Source organism: Polypterus senegalus, chromosome 1 (assembly GCF_016835505.1).
Source record: "Polypterus senegalus isolate Bchr_013 chromosome 1, ASM1683550v1, whole genome shotgun sequence".
In the NCBI taxonomy this organism is placed as follows: domain Eukaryota; kingdom Metazoa; phylum Chordata; class Cladistia; order Polypteriformes; family Polypteridae; genus Polypterus; species Polypterus senegalus.
Genome location: NC_053154.1, coordinates 134,000,850 through 134,021,334, shown reverse-complemented (window position 1 = coordinate 134,021,334; position 20,485 = coordinate 134,000,850). Strand labels below are relative to the sequence as shown.

Here is a 20,485-nt window from a genome sequence, read left to right as displayed (position 1 = left end):
TTCTATAGATCATCTCTGCATCTAATTTCCATCTTGAGCTACCAGTGATCCTAGATATTTAAATTTACCCACCCTTTTCAGTAGTTTTCCCTGCAGGTTAATCCCCAAATCATTAAACCTGGAATATTTCTTTTTTCTTATTTATCTTCAATCCTGTGTCTTCTAAAACCCTTCTTCATTCTTCCAACTTCCTCTCCACTTTCACTTTTTCTGGTGCTACACAACATAATGTCATCAGCAAAAAGCATACACCAATGGGATTGGTCTTTTATCCCATGAGTTAACACATCCAGAACCAGAGGGAGGATTTAAAGAAGATCCCTGGTGCAGTCATGCTACAACTGGTATCTTGTCTGTTACCCCAACACTGCTTTTAACCCAAGTCCTCACTCCCTCATACATATTCTGGACAATCCTCACATACTTCTCTGGTACTCCATTCTTTCTCATGCACCTCCAGATGTCTTGACGTGGCACTCTATCATAAGCCTTCCCCAAATCAATAAACTCCTTATGCAAACCTTTCTGTTTTTCTCTGCTTCTCTGTCAGCTACCTCAAAGCAGAGACTGCATCAGTTGTTCCTCTTCTCTTCCTGGCATTAAACTATGTTGTCTCTTCCTTATGCCTTCTCTCTGTAACCCTTTCCCAAATTTTCATTGTATGTGACATCAGCTTTATTCTATACTTATTCTATAGTTTTTACAGTCCTGAATATTGCCCTTCTGTTCATAAAGGGGTACAATCGAGCCTAGCTCTAGAGTGGGAGCCCTACTCTGTGGTTATGGAAATAGCTTGGACACAGACCTGTAGACCGCAAAAGAAATGAGGCTGAGTCTGTTGGGTTTTAAAACTACCCTCAAAACCTATCTTTTCAAACTGGCATACCAATTGTGAATTTTGCACTGTTACTGCCTGTTATCTTTGTTTGTTTGCTAATTATTGCTTTTTGATTTATCATTCTCTTGTTTTTATTTTACTAGTGTTGTTTAATTTTATTGAGAGGTGGCATTGAGTGCTAAGAAAGGCGTCTATTAACGCTAGAATTACCAGAGCCTATGAAAAAACTCTTAGATCCGGCCCACCTTAAATCCGTTTGCACCTCTCCACCAGCGTTTTTGGTCCTGTAAATGTGCAGATAATGGCAAGCAGTAAGCAGCCTACTATTCCATGCCCCCAGTGCCGCAGAACGTGCACAAAGTTCTCCCAGCTCATGCTTTGATTATCTGGGAGTGAAGTGCTGGAGTTTTAGAGTGGAAATAATAGATCATTATTTGGAACACATGCATTTCATGTGTGTTCCGTTTTTACAATAATCTGTGTAAACACATTTTTAAAACAAAAACTTTTTTTATATTTTAGTAGTAAATAACAAAATGTAGGCATAAACTATATAATGTATGAAGCCTGAAGTCCAAAGATCAAAAAACACTTTCTCAAAAGGTTCAAGGAAAAGACAACTGCTTCCGTGGTGTAACAGTAAGATTTGCTGACTTGTAATCAAGAGTTCCCAGATCAATCCCGACTTCCTCCTATATTTGCCATTTTCAGTAGTGAGCTGCTCTTATTGTTAATATTATACAGTACACACATACATTTGGTTTGCGTCTGTAACAGATGGTGTACATTTATAGGACTTGTAAAAGTTACTTTTTTTCACTTTTGGCTTTTTTTCTCTGTTTTTTTGTTTCGTTTCAATGCACATAAAGGAAATAAACATGTTTATACCAAAACATTTGTAATTGCAACAATTTTCTGGCAGAAATGGTGCATTTTCTTGGAAAATTCCAGGGGTGCCGATAATTTTGGCCATTACTATATGTAGTGACCTGAAATGACAGAATTTTGAAGGGACTGTTTGAAGAATTGTGAAATAAGAGAAAGGAAGGGGTCAATTGCAACAGTGAACAGGAGTGGATCAAGAATTAAAGGCACCAAAGTAAAAGCTGTTGCTGTAGTACAGAGATCCTCAAGTTTAGTCCTGAAGGGCTTGCAGTGGCATTTCAGTTCATAGCTCATTACTGTGATAATAGAATGATGCTAGAAGTGAGTGCAGGCGCCTGTGCTTAAAAAGCAGTAGGCATGCATGCAAATTTTCACTAATGACATCTTATGAATCATAAGTGCTCCACAGACCACACTGCTACCAGTTCTCCACTTGTTTTGCTAGCATAAAATAACCCATTCAAAAACCATCATCAGAGAATATACCATCACTGACTATATGGGGAATGGTAATGCCATATACTTTTTTCACTGCAGTTCATGAGATCACCTTCAGCATTGGTACTGCTGTGAGAGAAAGCTGAAGTCTTACAGTACAGTAGAGAAGATTTGTCAGCATACACTTCTACTTTATGTCAATGTTACTTCCCTATTTCAGTGGTTGGTACATTTTCCTGCTTAATAGTTAAGATCATTGTGCTGGTGGTGGTGTTACTGCTGTTGTGTTTGCAGTATGTTTTGTAGTAGTCTGTCATAAAACTAAATTGTAAATTTCTACAAAAATTGCATTATAAAGGTAGGAAGGTGAAAAGCGAAAGTGACTGTAATACATACTGTATTAAATTATTACATGCAATTTGAGGGACATTTTTTGCCCCTGCCTTTGTGTGTTAATAGGCAAAATTGTTTCATTTTGAGCCATTTTTGCCCTTTGCGCCTTACAAATTCCAACAGTGCAGGTAATGAAATGGAATCTTTCTCTTGTATTAGGCAATGCAGGTTTAAATTATGAAAGACTATACAGCATGTACAGAATTCAGCACATTTTTAATGCTTCCAGCATTAACTTAACAAGTTTTAAAAAGATATTCTCTTTGCACAAAATGTTGAGATGGTGTACTGCCATGAATTGAACCAAACAAGCAAAAAATGTATGCATGGAAAATTGCTTTTTGTAATTCATTAGTTGACAGTGAAAAACTATTTTAATATTGCAATTTTAATTTGAATTACCCACTGATGCTTGCTGACACTATAGCACTTTGAAATTGACAGGCAGATTTTGTTAAAGTAATCATAGATAAAGTTTGGCTGTAAGAATTTAGATCTGTGCCCCTCATGATGAGTGTACCATCCTCTCATCTGTATTATATTTAACATTTAGAGAACCACTTTAAGCTTCTAATAGCAAGCTTCCATTTTTAATCATAGTAAGCTTTTGTTTAGACAAAGATGTACTGTATATGCAAGCAAAGGCTTATAGCAGGAATGTGGCCAATAATGCTATGACAGGATTGGTCATTCAACAACTAAGATCAATGTTGATAATAAAAAAGTACTGTTCATGAAAGTGCAAGTTCCCTATTTTGTGTTTTATATATTATATACACTATGCCTGTGTTTCTTTTTTGCAGCTGGAACTGAAATATATGTTGATTATTCATCAGATATTTAAACAAAGGCTATGTATGAAAAACATATGTTTAAATGTTTGTATCTTAAACTATTAGGCTGCTAATAAAAGTAAATAGTCTTAGCATTCTAGTGATAGTGTTGGATGATCTTTTGTCATAGTTGTGTATAAAATATTGAACAGTGAAAAGTACCTGACACTTATAGTATATATTCATTGCAGTTGTACATAAAGTCAGTGGCATGATTATTTTACCTTTCTTAGAACTGTAGAAAAAAAATTTGAATTGAATTTGCCGTAATTAATTAAAACAGTTGTCAAGACACTCATCCAGGGATTTTCTATAGAAAAAGGCACACAACTTTCAGGTACAGTGACATCAATACCATAATATATTATCTGGGTGGGTGGGGGTTTACTTTCCTCAGTTTTCATTATAAAAAGAAGGCTCATTAACACTATAGATATGGGCCAACAGAAAGTTAAAGATAACCACTCTTTCCACAGAAACCCTATTAATTTCTATAGGAGCATACCGCTTCTTAACATTCATTACCTTTATTTTGTTATTGAGGGAAATGTTTTGTTTTTTCTTTCACTTAAACTCTGAATTTTTCTACTCGTTAAATGCACCATTAGTATCTTTTACATTAAAGTGTTTTATATTCCTTTTCTGATAGATCTACTTGACGTTTTCAAATAAAAAATCTGATATTTGCAATGATTATAAGCTGAAATAATCTAAATCCAATTTTGAAATTTGAGTTTTGCTTTTAGTTTAGTATTTATGTTCTCACTCTTAAGTAATGTGTACATCAGAAAAAAGTCTAAAACTACAGTGCAATGTGTCTGGTGCAAGGATATGGATTTTGGGTTCTTTGCAACATCTACTACTGCATATTGTAAAACACGTTATCATTCAGGTGGCTCCTAATTTAATGCTAAGAAATTAATTACTTGCATTTGCAGCAATATATGTAGTCAATGGAAAACTGTTTTGTGAGCTCTGTTTCTTAAAAATTTTAATTGTCTGAATAGTGGAAGTAGTATTGACAGTTTTTATTTCTTTTCATTGTTTTTACTTTTCAGAACATCTCGATTTTCATCTTTTCCTGAATATCTGGTTATCCAGATAAAAAAGTTTACCTTTGGCTTAGACTGGGTTCCAAAGAAATTAGGTAAGCTCTTTAAGACATTAATGCATCCAATAATACATATAATTTTGGTTTATTTCTTGAGCATCTGACAAAGATCTGTTAAAATCCAGGTTCTTGTATGTATAGCTGTCTAAGGTGGGTATACTGAAGTAATAGACTGGTTACATATTTTTGCTCACTTTGCATTATAATGTGAGAATGGTGGATTTAAGCCACTATGAATTATCCAATGATTTAATTATTACATAATTGATATAGTTTGTCCATTCTTCAAGATGGCTCACCTCTCTTTAATAGGAAGGCATATATCAATATTAGAAATGAGACCCACTACAGCTGTGTCATCTGCAAACGTTACGACTTTTACAGATTTGTCCAAGGATCTACATTTATATAAAGTGAACACAGGAGGGGTGAAAGAACACAGACTTAGGAGAGCCTATGCTAATTGATATTGGATTCAATAGATAGGGGCCCAATCTCGCATACTGCTTCCTTCCTGTCAAGAAACTCATAATCCACTGGCAGACACCATAGGGTACACCTAATTAAATTAGTTCACTCTGAAGAAACTACGGAACAATGGTATTGAAGGCTGACCAGAAATCCACAAATAAGACCCTCACATAGGTGGTAGGCAAGTCCAGGTATTGAAGAATGTAGTGGAGGCATAAATAAACTGCATCTTTCACTGCTAGATTTGAGTACATTTTAACAGATATATACAATAACCTGTTGGCGCTTTAATAGGTTTGTCTCTGGCAAGATGCAAAATTGTTAACATTTAATTATTATTTTAAACCACTCAGTATTAAAAACACTAGGCTAACAACATATGCATTCCTTAAAATGCTCTCTAGGTAGTTTATTCTGGTCATCAAAATAAGCTACCTGACACTTATGACTATACTACTTACCATCTTAAATTTTCATTCTCAGTTTGACTGAAATATAACTTTACGTTTTAAACCATATTGGTAAGATTATGTTTTATATTAATATCTTGGTGTAGTTGCATCAGTTCATTCCTCAATTAGTTTTTGTTGCTGTGTTCCTCCGGGTCCTGACTTTCAGACAGTTATACATATAAAAAATTAGGTTTAGGTTACAAGAAGAAAAAAAAAAAGCCAAACAAAACAGTGGAACTACCAGTAAAAGTCTGTTATTCACACTGAAGATATAATCTGGTGTATTTAAACTGACACTATTTATCCTCATTTAAGTACTTGAGTAATGATTTAACAATCTATGTTCATTTAATTGGCTATGTTCCTTGGTGGGTGCAAGGTGTTACCAGAAGTCTTTAGTCATCCCAAAGAGAGAGTTCCAAAACAAGGTACCTGCCTCAGCAACCAGAAGTGGCATTCAAAGAACAAGTACATTCAGTTGTGCCCAAGTGTCAACAAATGCAAATTAATTAAAAAAGGCAAGTGTAACAATACAGCACAGTAAAATGACTGAATGTGCATGGCTGAGTAAATACATATTTACACCTAAGACAAACTTCCTGTCCAGGTTTTAACTCCTCTAACAACCTCTAGCACCAGGTGCAATGACTCAAACTTTTTTCAAGTTTTATATGATGTGTCATTTTCTTTCAATAATTAAGCTGGTTAGAAATTTCACTTTAACAAATCTATGAATTTTAATTAAATTAAACTTAATTCTTTTATTGGCGTGCCCTGCGGTGGGCTGGCACCCTGCCCAGGGTTTGTTTCCTGCCTTGCGCTCTGTGTTGGCTGGGATTGGCTCCAGCAGACTTCTGTGACCCTGTTGTTAGGATATAGCGGGTTGGATAATGGATGGATGGATGGATCATTTATTGGCAGTCCATAATTTTATTTTCAGTCACATATGACCAACAAAATCTTAGTACAAGATAAAAAAAGCAACCTTTTTAGCGCATTTCTGAATAAAATTGTGTCACTTAAAAATCTTTCTTTATATAATTTTTTAGCCACACTAATGCCACACGGTCCTCTGCACGTTACAAAAACCTTGACTTGGGTGGAAAGGTGATTTGACAGAAATGACATTCGGGACAGGGTGGAATCGAACCTACAATCTTAAAGTGTAATTTAACATGTTCATTTCTTATTTTAGAAAATCCTAATCATGGTGAAACCTTAAACGTGTGATGTACTGGAAATGTGCGTTTATCTATTGGAGAATCAAACCTTCAATTTCTCTTAGGAAAGCCTAACACTTTATCCAGTGAGCCAATATAATCAAATCACTGAAAAGAGTATTTCACCAAATTTCTATATAAATGATGAAAAATTGGTAAATTAAAATCCATCCATCCATTTTCCAACCCACTGAATCCGAACACAGGGGTCTGCTGGAGCCAATCCCAGCCAACACAGGACAGGAACCAATCCTGGGCAGGGTGCCAACCCACCACAGGATACACACAAACACCAAGCACACACTAGGGCCAATTTAGAATCGCCAATCCACCTAACCTGCATGTCTTTGGACTGTGGGAGGAAACCCACGCAGACACGGGGAGAACATGCAAACTCCACGCAGGGAGGACCCGGGAAGCGAACCCAGGTCTCCTAACTGAGGGGCAGCAGCGCTACCACTGCCTCACCGTGCCGCCCTAAATTAAAATATATATATATATATATTAGTTTGTGTACATTGGTCTCAAACATTTGACCATTTGATTAAATATCCAACATGCTAACAACTTAACCAACATGGCTAATTCATATATATGTGTATTCACTAAAAGTATAATACTGTACAAGGAAATTAGAAATTTAAATGTGATGTAATTAACGTACAAATCTCGGGTCAAAACTGATGAAATATTGCATTGTCACTGGAGATCAGCATGCATGCAAAGTTTGAAGGAAATCAGTTTGGAAAAAGTGTGTAAAACATTGATTGTAAAATTTAACCCAGACAAGAGAGGGCGAGTTGGATAAAATCGTGTAATAATAATAAAAAATGAGTTTTTCAGAAAACAATTAGCTCCAAAAAATTAAACCATCTTATTTTGAAAAAGTCTATTCACTTTAAAAGCTTGTCCATTTTACATCTGCCAAAAGGTGTCATTTTTTAATATTTTCTGCAGAAATTCTTGTTAAGAAACAAATATGAATTTATGCTTTTCTTATTTTTCTGTGACATATTGATTTATTTTTTTTTGTTCTAGATGTATCTATTGATATGCCAGATTTGTTGGATATCACTTTCCTTCGAGCCACTGGTTTACAACTTGGAGAGGAGGAGCTTCCTGATATTGCACCACCCATTGTTATTCCTGATGAACCCAAAGGTATATAGGTTATGTGTACTGTAATATATATGGTATAGAGCTCCAGGTAATCTCTTTCAAAATGTTTCCAGTTGTAGTTCAGTTTGTTAATTTTAAGCTTAAATCAAATGTTCCTATGTGTTTGTTTTACATGAATACTTGATATCAATTGTTAATTATTGCAGTATATGTAGACATTATTGCATGCTGACTGGTTTGTTCAGATTTTATAATTGTTTAAGTTAAACTTTTTTAAGTAGCACGTGATTGAGTTCCAATAAGTAAAATATGTTTGCATTAAATACTGATGTGGTTTCCTCTGTACTAGCAATACTTATGTAATGCTAGATTACCACTACCATTACCAGTAGGTAGTGCTTTATTGCTGTGCTTGTAAAGGTAAGGCAGAGGGCTTTGCAGGATCCTGTGCCCCGACTACAGTGTACTAGAGAAGCTTTAACTGGTGCTTAAATGCTTTTAACAGGAAAGATCAGCATGGAAGTGTGTCATCTTATACATCTAAAGCAGGTTCAATAAATGTTATGCGTGTTTTACTTAAGCACTAAAGAATAGCTGAGAGTTCCTGAATATGTCTGATACTTTGTGTTATTTAATTTTGCAGATCATTTCATGAATCATTTTATGGACTGTACGTATTCTTTTTTCATTTTATTTAATTTTTGGTTGTGTTTGATGCTTTTGTTATGCTATGGAATCTTGTTTGACCACATTGTGATGCTAATTTGGTGATCTTTTTAGAGATGATAATCATTAAAAATGAGACTTTTACCACCACCATTTTGTACCACAAGACTGAAAAGAAGGCTCAATGCAGTTGAGCCCTGCTTTAACTCCAAACTATATGTAGATTGCACTGTTAATTCTGACATAAAACAATCTGGACATAAAATATCTGGTTGTCTGTTTTAGCATGTTTAACTTTGCTAAGAGGATTTAAGCAGTAGGAATGCAATTTCGTTGTAACCAGAATTGTAAATTATAGTGCTGACAAACTATCCAGATTAGAAGTATATTTAGTATCTATAATATTTATATACCGGTTATTTAAAGAAAAGAAAAGTCACTTGTGATTGGCTGCTTTTTAAATATTTTTCATACAGTATCTGTACTAAAATTCTGCTGTTCTTAATATGTATGTATACTGTATATAAAATTATATTTATGTATATATGTATAAACTTTATGCTATATTGTATATGCATGTATGTGTATATTTTTTATTTTTGCTTTAAATCATGCTGTTTTAAGCTATTTACTAGACTAGTTTGCTTTGGTTTTACATATAACAGTTTTCACTCATTGTGGTTTCTGATTGTTGGTTCTGATTGCCATACTAATGAGCAAACAGACTTAATAAAATTTACTCAAAATCAAGATCATCTTGTATGGTAATACATGCACAAAAAATGCCATTATAATTGGGAAACAATGCAGAAAGAAAATTGCTGCACTCTGCTATATGCTCATTTATCTGTGGATGTATTCCATATGGTTTTGGGCACCCACAGGGTGGCTGTTAGGATACTTAGCAGTTTGAAGCTGGCAGCCAGACTTCTCTAAATTAACTATACTAGAATCAATGTTATTAATGTAAGTCACAAAAATTAATGGTCCAAGGACCGAGCCCAGAGGGACTCCACTGATTACCTCACCCTAGGTAGAGCATTCTCCTCTTATCTGTGCTCTTTTTCTCCTGCTCCTTCAGATCCTGCTTTGTAGGTTACCGCTGATGCCTACAGCTTCTAGTTTCATAATTAATATAATAAAATATATAATATAATTGTTCAGTACCTAGCTTTCAGTTTCCATCAATTTTTACACTATGCAAGTCCCCAGTGGTGATTGAACCCTGATAGAAACCTGTAAAATAAGAAATTTTAGCAAGTAATATTATAGTAAACAAACTTAACTGTAAATAAGAAAAGAATAGATTCATAGTAAATTGGAGTAGTTAAAGTAAGAGTCCTAAATAAAATAAAATAAAAAATCTGTACAATATTAGAGATTACAGTTACAGGTGTTATTACATTAATGCAGCTTCAAATTAAGAACCACAAAGCTAAGTGAATGCTGATGACACAAAATGTGACTTTGTAATGGTGTACAGGCCAGCATTAGAAGATGGTATGATTTAAGTAATGATGGCAAATAGATTGGAGAGTTACAGTGCATCCGGAAGGCATTCACAGCGCATAACTTTTTCCACATTTGTTATGTTACAGCCTTATTCCAAAATGGATTAAATTAATTTTTTTCCTCAGAATTCTACACACAACACCCCATAATGACAACGTTAAAAAAGTTTACTTGAGGTTTTGCAAATTTATTAAAAATAAAAAAAAACTGAGAAATCACATGTACATAAGTATTCACAGCCTTTGCTCAATACTTTGTCAATGCACCTTTGGCAGCAAATACAGCCTCAAGTCTTTTTGAATATGATGCCAGAAGCTTGGCACACTTATCCTTGGCCATTTTCGCCCAATCCTCTTTGCAGCTCCATCAGGTTGGATGGGAAGTGTCGGTGCACAGCCATTTTAAGATCTCTCCAGAGATGTTCAATCGGATTCAAGTCTGGGCTCTGGCTGGGCCACTCAAGGACATTCACAGAGTTGTCCTGAAGCCACTCCTTTGATATCTTGGCTGTGTGCTTAGGGTCGTTGTCTTGCTGAAAGATGAACCGTCGCCCCAGTCTGAGGTCAAGAGCACTCTGGAGCAGGTTTTTATCCAGGATGTCTCTGTACATTGCTGCAGTCATCTTTCCCTTCATCGCTGAAAAAGATTCCCACAGCATAATGCTGCCACCACCATGCTTCACTGTAGGGATGGTATTGGCCTGGTGATGAGTGGTGCCTGGTTTCCTCCAAACGTGACGCCTGACATTCACACCAAAGAGTTCAATCTTTGTCTCATCAGACCAGAGAATTTTGTTTCTCATGGTCTGAGAGTCCTTCAGGTGCCTTTTGCCAAACTCCAGGTGGGCTGCCAAGCGCCTTTTACTAAGAAGTGGCTTCTATCTGGCCACTCTACCATATATGCCTGATTGGTGGATTGCTGCAGAGATGGTTGTCCTTCTGGAAGGTTCTCCTCTCTCCACAGAGGACCTCTGGAGCTCTGACAGAGTGACCATCGGGTTCTTGGTCACCTCCCTGACTAAGGCCCTTCTCCCCCGATCACTCAGTTTAGATGGCCAGACAGGTCTAGGAAGAGTCCTGGTGGTTTCGAACTTCTTCCACTTACGGATGATGGAGGCCACTGTGGTCATTGGGACCTTCAAAGCAGCAGAAATTTTTCTGTAACCTTCCCCAGATTTGTGCCACGAGACAATCCTGTCTCAGAGGTCTACAGACAATTCCTTTGACTTCATGCTTGGTTTGTGCTCTGACATGAACTGTCAACTGTGGGACCTGATATAGACAGGTGTGTGCCTTTCCAAATCATGTCCAATCAACTGAATTTACCACAGATGGACTCCAATTAAGCTGCAGCAACATTTCAAGGATGATCAGGGGAAACAGGATGCACCTGAGCTCAATTTTGAGCTTCATGGCAAAGGCTGTGAATACTTATGTACATGTGATTTCTCAGTTTTTTTATTTTTAATAAATTTGCAAAAATCTCAAGTAAACTTTTTTTCACGTTCTCATTATGGGGTGTTGTGTGTAGAATTCTGAGGAAAAAAATTAATTTAATCCAATTTGGAATAAGGCTGTAACAAAATGTGGAAAAAGTGAGCGCTGTGAATACTTTCTGGATGCACTGTATAAATTAATTTCTTTGTAAACCAGTAGAGAAGCATTAAAAATAATTAGGACTGTAGTGTAAAAAAACGTAGCTGGTATAGGCAATTCATTGATGATATGTCCATTACTTATGGAACTTGTTGGAACTCTGACAGCAGCATATCTCTCTATTATAAAAAAAGACTTTTTTCCTGCGATGAGACGTGATCTATTGAAGAGAGACAGAGAGACACTTTTACGTCCCACGAGACGGTCAAGTCACGTCATACTTACAACCTTTGGAAGCAAGTCCCGTGAAACACATGCGGAGCAGGTTAGAGATAATGGAAGTAGGAAAGGGGTTTGACAAGCGAAGTGAGCAGAGGTCAAAGCCCCCTAGTTTAACTTATAATCAACTGATATTTCAAGTAGTGAAGCCATTAAAAAGTAAATTACAGAGGAGAACTGGTTAGAGTTGATGACAGTACAAGTTTATTAAAATCAAGTTCTTCTATGTATGAGTCAGGTTTCTTCAGCTAAGCTGGGAATCCTGAGAAGTAGTTTTGTTTAATTTATATTTAGCTGTAGGGAGCCAGCAGACTTCCATACATGCACGTCTTTTTGACTAGTAGTGAACTTGTCTACATCTGATATACATTCCAAACAGGAGAGATATTCATGTAGAGCTAGGTCGTATTGTTGAATGATGTAGTCTAATGGCGACATTTGGGTATTGAAAGGATGTGAACTAACCACTGAAGTTTAAGGAATGCGATAGCAGAAGCCTGCAGAAAGCTTGTTTTACCACTAAATATTCATCCAGAAAGGATACAGCATGTTCATAAGTAGCTTGTTCTAATACATCCACAGTAGTTCTTAAGGTGCTTGAGTGTTAAATGTGTTAAGGTGAACAGTACAGACATACAAGCCAACAGTAAGACCAAGAAGAAAATATTGGTAAGCAAGTTGCTCTTCCTCATCTCAGCCATGACAAATTGCACAAGTAACATGTGTCTGTTCCACACCCGAAGCATGCTCAAAACACACAGTCACCATTGTCAAAATCAACTTGTAATATGACAGAGTCATGAAGACGTGAGCAGTTACAAAAAAAAGGTTTGTTGTATCTCAATAGCTGTACCTGAGAAGTATTGTGATATTTTAACCACAATACTCATATTAAGCTAAAACAAATATTTAATTAAATTTCAACCATTTATAAAACTAGAAGCTGTAGGCATCCTACAACCTACAACCTATAACCTACAAAGCTCAAGGAGCAGGAGAAAAAGAACACAGATAAGAGGAACATGCTTCACCGGGGGTGAGGTGGGGTGAGGTCATCAGTGGAGTCCCTCAGGGGTCTGTCCTTGGACCGTCAATTTTTGTGATTTATATTAATGACGTTGATTCTGGTATAGTTAATAAACTTGTAAAATTTGCAGATGACAAGTTGGAGCAATGGCAGACGCTGAGGAGTCAGCAAAATCAATTCAGAAAGACATGGACAAGCTCCAAGAATTGGGCAAACACTTGGAAAATGCAGTTTATTGTAGAAAACTGCAAAGTGCTACATATACACATGAGCAAATGTAAAGTACATTATTAATATAAGATGGCAGGTATTATCCTACAGGAAGAAATCTTTGCAAACATTTCAGGGGCTGTTGATTATGAGTGTTATGCTCAGATTTTATAATGAGCAAGTGAGACTATATCTGGAGTACTGTGTGCAGTGCTGGTAACCATGCTTCAAGAAAGATATAGCAGCACTTTAATATATGCAGACTGGAGCAACCAGGTGCATCCCAGGACTTAAAGATAGTTCGCACTCTGACAGACTCACAGAATTAAACTTGTTTAGTTTTGAGCAGAGGAGACTGTGTGGAGACCTACTGCAGGTTTTCAGAATTCTCAAAGGCTTTACTAAAGTAAATCTGGCAAAATTTTTTCAGCTAAACAGTGAATCAGGTACTCAAGGGCACCAGTGGAAATTATGGGAAAGTGCATTTAGGTTTGAAGCCAGAAAGTACTTCTTTAGATAGATAGATAGATAGATAGATAGATAGATAGATAGATAGATAGATAGATAGATAGATAGATACTTCATTAATCTCAAGGGTAAATTCTAAATTTCTTTACACAAAGAGAAGAATGTGGAACGTACTACTCAGTCATATAGTTGAAGCAGTAACCCTGAAAACCTTTAAGAAGATGACTGAAACTGTTTCTAAATATTGGCAAATGTCATGTACATGTGATTGATTTTGTCTGCTAGATAACAGCAAAATCTTAAATGCTTTAGGCCACTGTTATCCTTGAAATAAATATGGCATTAATAGTAGCCATGGCTCTCCCTCATCATTTTTCAGCCACCTGTGTAAAAAGGAAATGAAAGTCAAACTATATAATGTAAGTAGAAAAACACAGAACAACAGTGCTTGCAAAGCAACACATATTGTAAACAATATAATTTACTAGTACATGAAATTTATTACTTTGAATGGTATCTTACAATTCAAAATTCATATATAGAGTGCTCATATATTTCCTTTTAATATTATCACAAAACGACATAAGTACAGTAAACGCAAAATATAGTTAGTTGATATTGATGAACAAAATCATATGATTAGAACTTTTTTCTTTTCTATACTTTTTAATGTAAGTGAAATTAGTAATTAGTATTATTTTTAAAACAATATCACCTTCTAATGCTTATAATAGTATATCTATTGTAATGTAGAATTCTCCTCCATCTCTTTCTATTTAATTAAGCAGTTTCTCTTTTTGTAGTATTGAATTAGGTAGTATGTACAGTATTTACCTTTTGTATGGATTTGGTACAGTTCATTTACACAAATTAGTTGTTCACTCATTTTACTACTGCTAAACCTAAGCAAGTACTAATATTGTTGTTTCAGCTCCTGAAATTGATGACTCGGCAGTTATGCAACTTGCTGAAATGGGTTTTCCCCTGGAAGCCTGTAGAAAGGCAGTTTACTACACTGGAAATATGGGAGCAGAGGTGGCATTTAACTGGATAATAGCTCACATGGAGGAACCAGGTATGTTTTGTTTTGTTTTCCTTTTTTTCTGGTCTGATTGCAAGTTTTCAGGTAATAATTTAGTGTAGCATCCATCTAAGAAAGTTTTTTCCTACAAGTTGACTTATTTTTAACAAAGCAACTACTGGAATAATATAAGTATGTACAGGTGAAGTCTTGGTACATCAAATTCTATTAGCCTGAAAACCACACAAGACTGAAAACAATTCTCTTATCTATCTGATACCAAACTTAATGTAATATGCACATTATACATGTCATGATGAACAGAGAAAAATATCATAACTACTTTTGAATATAATGATTGTTTGACATATTAAGTAATGACTTTTTCCTAAATTATAAGAATTTTTTTTTTAATTTTATTAATTTTTTGCAATCATTCCATACAAATCAATCAATTTTTACAAAAAGTAGAATTGAGAACAAATCGAACCCCACCCTTGAGAGAGAGAGTAAGGCAAACAGCGTAAAATTTAAGGCTTATAAACATCCCTAAATTAATAAGTTTAATAAGCCAATAGAGATGAATGGAGAAGACAAAGACATACAGAAATAACTGCTTCCTCTGTGCTTTAAGAGCTTATTTTAAAATATTACTGATTAGATCTTGCCATGTTTTGAAAAAATTATATTACTATAAGAATTTTCAAAATGTACAATTGTGATCACCTTATTTTGATAATCCTGTTGGACCTTATATTGTTAATTTGTTCTCCGTTTCTCAGATGCTCATAATATTTTTACATATGGTATATTCATATGTCAAATTAACCTATAAAACATTTATTGGTATGCTAGCTTACTCATTTGATCTTCTCTAGTAATGTATGCAGAGGCTTACCTCTTAGTCCTGTGGAGACTTACCCTTTTCGTCCTGTATTAAGTCAGCTACTAACAGGAAGTGGCCTTTAGATCAGATCCACCTTTTCCATTAGTGTCATCCCTTGAATCATTTTTGGTGTCTAGGACACTCAGAATGTAGATTTGACATTGGTTTCCAAATATTCTCTCAGTTGAAACTAGGATCTCTGTCATTCTGAGCCCTAACTCATCATTTAAAGGGCCAGGCAGTCTTAGCAGCCATCTGGGATCCAGCCTGTTGTAATAAAGAGAAGGTGTCTGTATATTCCTGACATGAACCACTTGCTTCCATGTATTGCTCTGAGAGAATTCTCTGCATACAATGTAGCTGTTTCTCTTGATTTCACTCTTTCAACAGTACCCAAGGAGTGATTACATTCAGGGTACTTTTTAAATGGGTATGTCATGTTTCCCCCTAGTTTGTCATTTTTTCATACTGACATGCCAATCACTACCATCAGTAGCAGTGCATTCTCTCTTCCTTCTCCTTGGACAGTGGTTCTCAAGTTCAGTATTGGGACCCCCTCACAGGTGGCTGCAAGTTTTTGTCCCAACCCATTTCTTCTCTTAATTGGTTTCCTACTATAATTAAGCAAGTTTTACTTCACAATTTCTGTTTTTTGCCAATTATGCTATATTTTTACTGAATGAAGCAAGAATTTATTTGGGTATGAATTCATTATTTTTCCTTATATTTTTTTTTATTGTTTCATGTTCTGGTTATTTAGACAGCTGTTTACTAGTAAACAAAAAATTGGGTAACACTGAGTAGTTGTTCCTTACAGAGTCACTTGCGCTGTTGTCTGTCCGGCTCATTATTAATTGCCAGTATTCAGAAACATTTAAGAAAGCAAAATTCACACAAATGTGGATTAAATATCAACAAAACAAAGTAAGCACTTAAGGATATGGAAAAAATACAGCTACAGTGCATCCAGAAAGTATTCACAGCGCATCACTTTTTCCACATTTTGTTATGTTACAGCCTTATTCCAAAATGGATTAAATTAATTTTTTCCTCAGAATTCTACACACAACACCCCATAATGACAACGTGAAAAAAATTTACTTTTTTTTTGCAAATTTATTAAAAATAAAAAAATTGAGAAAGCAGTTGACAGTTCATGTCAGAGCACAAACCAAGCATGAAGTCAAAGGAATTGTCTGTAGACCTCTGAGTCAGGTTGTCTTGAGGCACAAATCTGGGGAAGGTTACAGAAAAATTTCTGCTGCTTTGAAGGTCCCAATGAGCACAGTGGCCTCCATCATCCGTAAGTGGAAGAAGTTCGAAACCACCAGGACTCTTCCTAGAGCTGGCCGGCCATCTAAACTTATCGATCGGGGGAGAAGGGCCTTAGTCAGGGAGGTGACCAAGAATCTGGTGGTCACTCTGTCAGAGCTCCAAAGGTCCTCTGTGAAGAGAGGAGAACCTTCCAGAAGGACAACCATCTCTACAGCAATCCTCCAATCTGGCCTGTATGGTAGAGTGGCCAGACGGAAGCCACTTTTTAGTAAAAGGCACATGGCAGCCCGCCTTTAGTTTGCCAAAAGGTACCTGAAGGACTCTCAGACCAAGAGAAACAAAACTCTCTGGTCTGATGAGACAAAGATTGAACTCTTTGGTGTGAATGCCAGGCGTCACATTTGGAGGAAACCAGGCACCACTCATCATCAGGCCAATACCATCCCTGTGGTGAAGCATGGTGGTGGCAGCATCATGCTGTGGGGATGTTTTTCAGCGACAGGAACTGGGAGACTAGTCAGGATAAAGGGAAAGATGACTGCAGCAATGTACAGAGACATCCTGGATGAAAACCTGCTCCAGAGGGCTCTTGACCTCAGACTGGGGCGACGGTTCATCGTTCAGCAGGACAACGACCCTAAGCACACAGCCATGATATCAAAGGAGTGGCTTCAGGACAACTCTGTGAATGTCCTTGAGTGGCCCAGCCAGAGCCCAGACTTGAATCCGATTGAACATCTCTATAGACATCTTAAAAAGGCTATGCACGGACGCTTCCCATCCAACCTGATGGAGCTTGAGAGATGCTGCAAAGAGGAATGGGCGAAACTGGCCATGGATAGGTGTGTAATTGCTGCCAAAGGTGCATCAACAAAGTATTGAGCAAAGGCTGTGAATACTTATGTACATGTGATTTCTCAGTTTTTTTATTTTTAATAAATTTGCAAAAACCTGAAGTAAACTTTTTTAACGTTGTCATTATGGGGTGTTGTATGTAGAATTCTGAGGGAAAAAATTAACTTAATCCATTTTGGAATAAGGCTGTAATATAACAAAATGTGGAAAAAGTGATGTGCTTTGAATACTTTTCGGATGCACTGTATGTCTATAAGTGTAAATCTGATACCTCACTTTTTTAAATGTAAAATCGGGTCAAGTCAGGTTGGGAAGCATGCACTTGTACAGCAGGTTGCTGCACCCACCACACAATGAAACAGCTTGGAATCCTGGATGGCAACCCCTCCCAGGCAGACACACGGTCCAATCCCACCCTGTGGAAATGACCCTTTATCTGTCATAGCCAGGTGTTATGTGGGTGTCACCTTGGCCTGGCCCAGCCACTCGGGTCCTCAACAATGAGTATCCTGCGAGTATCCCCTTCAGGGAATCTTTCCACACGGCCATAGTGCCATAACTAAGGCTCCTTCATGATGCAAGTGATGTGCCTCATTCAACACAAGTCAAACCAGCAGTACCCAAGGATTCTCCCCAGAGACACGGTAGCAAAGGAGTCCAGTCTTCATCTCAGGTCGCTGGATAGTGTCCATGTCTCAAAACCATATAGCACAATAAAGGGAAAAAATAGGTCATCTAAACAACATAATTAATTAAACGTAAAAATGATTGATTGAGAAACTGGTTAGAACAAAAACCTGTAGCCGTGGGTTGTCCCCAGGACTGAATTTGAGAACCACTGCCCTAGGGCCTTCCTGGGCTCTTATTATTGTCCTTTACCTCCCTTTGCCACTTTGGCAACTTCTTTTTAGTCCAAGTTATCACAATATACGTTCTTTAAGTATTGTTATTAACCATAGTAAGATATTGCTGTGCTTAAATAAAAAATACAAAGACAAAAAATAAATCATGTTTAAATGTGCTGTGTTTTATCTAACTCATAGTCAGTAAGTTTGGGAAAAGAAATAAAAGCTATACACTGTAACTGTTCTATGTTTATTTAGGACTATTTAAACAAGCAAACAGTCATTGTATGGAATGTACTATTTTTAAATAGGTATTTTGGAAGTTGTGGTTTTGTTTCTTCATGGGGTCAACACATTTTTCTAATAGCATAATTCTGTTCCAAAACTCATATGTACATCCTTGTGTGTACATGTGTTCTTTTGGGCTTGGAGAGTGTGTGTTACTAGAAATAGAATTCTCCTTTATTGGTTATTATTGATGCTGCACTTTCAATGTTTATGCATGTGCAAAATAACATATTGAACATACCTGATGCATAAAATCAACCAAAGGAGTGGAATTTGAAATTACTTGAAAGTCTGCTTTTTTTATACACCTGCAACTATGGTCAGTAATACTGTCAGTAGTTTATTAGACAACTGGCAGATCACACTTAATGACATTCATTTCAATCCATACTATAAATTGGTCCAAATCAAATATAGCAGGTATTAACTGAGGAATGATAAACCCATTTCATACTTTCAAAGAATCCGCTTATGAGGAATCATCTGGAAAAAGTTTCATGTAGATGTACTTTTGTTTCATGCTGAAAGCATTCAGATAAACTTTATCTTTAAATGTGTAGGTAGTTTTCTGCATATTTTATTTTTATTTTTTTTTTCTTGAATGTTATACTTGGGAAGTGGGCATTGTGATCTGTGATTTTTCCTTTTTGTACATATACTGTACTTTTATTATGCCAATAATGTGTTTTTCTTCCATAATGGAAGAAATTTTGTTTATATTTTTCAAATTTTGATTTATATTATTTATTTTTTAAGACTGTTGTTGAAGCATTGTTACTATTTCTTATCATTATCAAAACTGTATCACCTTGCTTTACAAAACATAGTGTCTAGTCTTCTTTTAAAATAATTCTGCAAATTCAGGAATGAACTTATATGAGGTGTTAAATGAAAAGTATAGGGGAAATTGATTCTAGAGACATAAACATTAGCTCAAAATTATTATTCCCTTAAAGCTTTGTAGTATCTTACAGTAAAATTCATCAGAACCGTAACTGTGCTCTTACTGCTGCATGTGTGAAACACACCCTGGTTTACTATTGCTAAATGTCTTTCTTCCCTTATATTATGGTAGGAAGCCAACACTGACTTGATTACACTCTTCCATCAGGTTTTTCATTTGGAATACGACTGCATATTTGCAGCATTCACATGTTATTGGAATTTTCTGACTTACCCCATGTGATATGTCACTTTTCCACATCATTTTATACATGGGCAGCACTAGTCTATAATTTTGAGATGAAAAAGAGTAAGCTGTTCATTTGCTGCTCAGTGCACACAAAAAGGATTTAAAGTTTGCTTTTTTTCTTAAAATAAAATTAAATGCACTGAGCATGTATTAAGTACTTTGTATCTCACAAAAAAGATTTTAACATACAGTTTTATGTGAAAAAGTCATCCAAAGATGTGTGTTGCCTCTTCTGTAATATACTGTATATCTTTCCAATTATCTATAAAACGTAATCCATTTTCAGAGATCCTGAAAGCATCTGAAAATCAAAATTTAAACTAGAATAGAATATTTGTCCATGACAATGTACATGTATACATTCAGTTTAGAGAAGGCATTTAGAGTAGAGATGAGCATTTTAGAAGTGTAAATTTAATTGAAAAAATTGACCTTTTATTATTGGTGTGTAAATTACCAACATTTATGCTGGTGCTTATGATAAGCAGGACAAAAATGCAGTTCAGTTAATTTAAATCAAAAGAGTTTTGTTTGAAACTAACATGTTTCCAAAGTACAGTAATTAGTGAGTGGTGGTTAGGAAATCTACTAGTTTTAGCAACGGAT

General features: G+C 36.0%; 1 protein-coding gene across 3 annotated transcripts in view; it reads left to right on the top strand.

Moving 5' to 3' along the window:
- The window catches only part of usp13 (ubiquitin specific peptidase 13), a 263,677-nt gene that overhangs the window by 195,641 nt on the left and 47,551 nt on the right, over window positions 1-20,485 (top strand). For all 3 annotated transcript variants that reach the window (XM_039758594.1, XM_039758584.1, XM_039758575.1), the window contains 4 exons: window positions 4,446-4,534; window positions 7,680-7,802; window positions 8,404-8,430; window positions 14,449-14,592. In XM_039758594.1, the coding sequence (XP_039614528.1) occupies window positions 4,446-4,534; window positions 7,680-7,802; window positions 8,404-8,430; window positions 14,449-14,592 (383 nt within the window). The remainder of the gene's footprint in view (window positions 1-4,445; window positions 4,535-7,679; window positions 7,803-8,403; window positions 8,431-14,448; window positions 14,593-20,485) is intronic.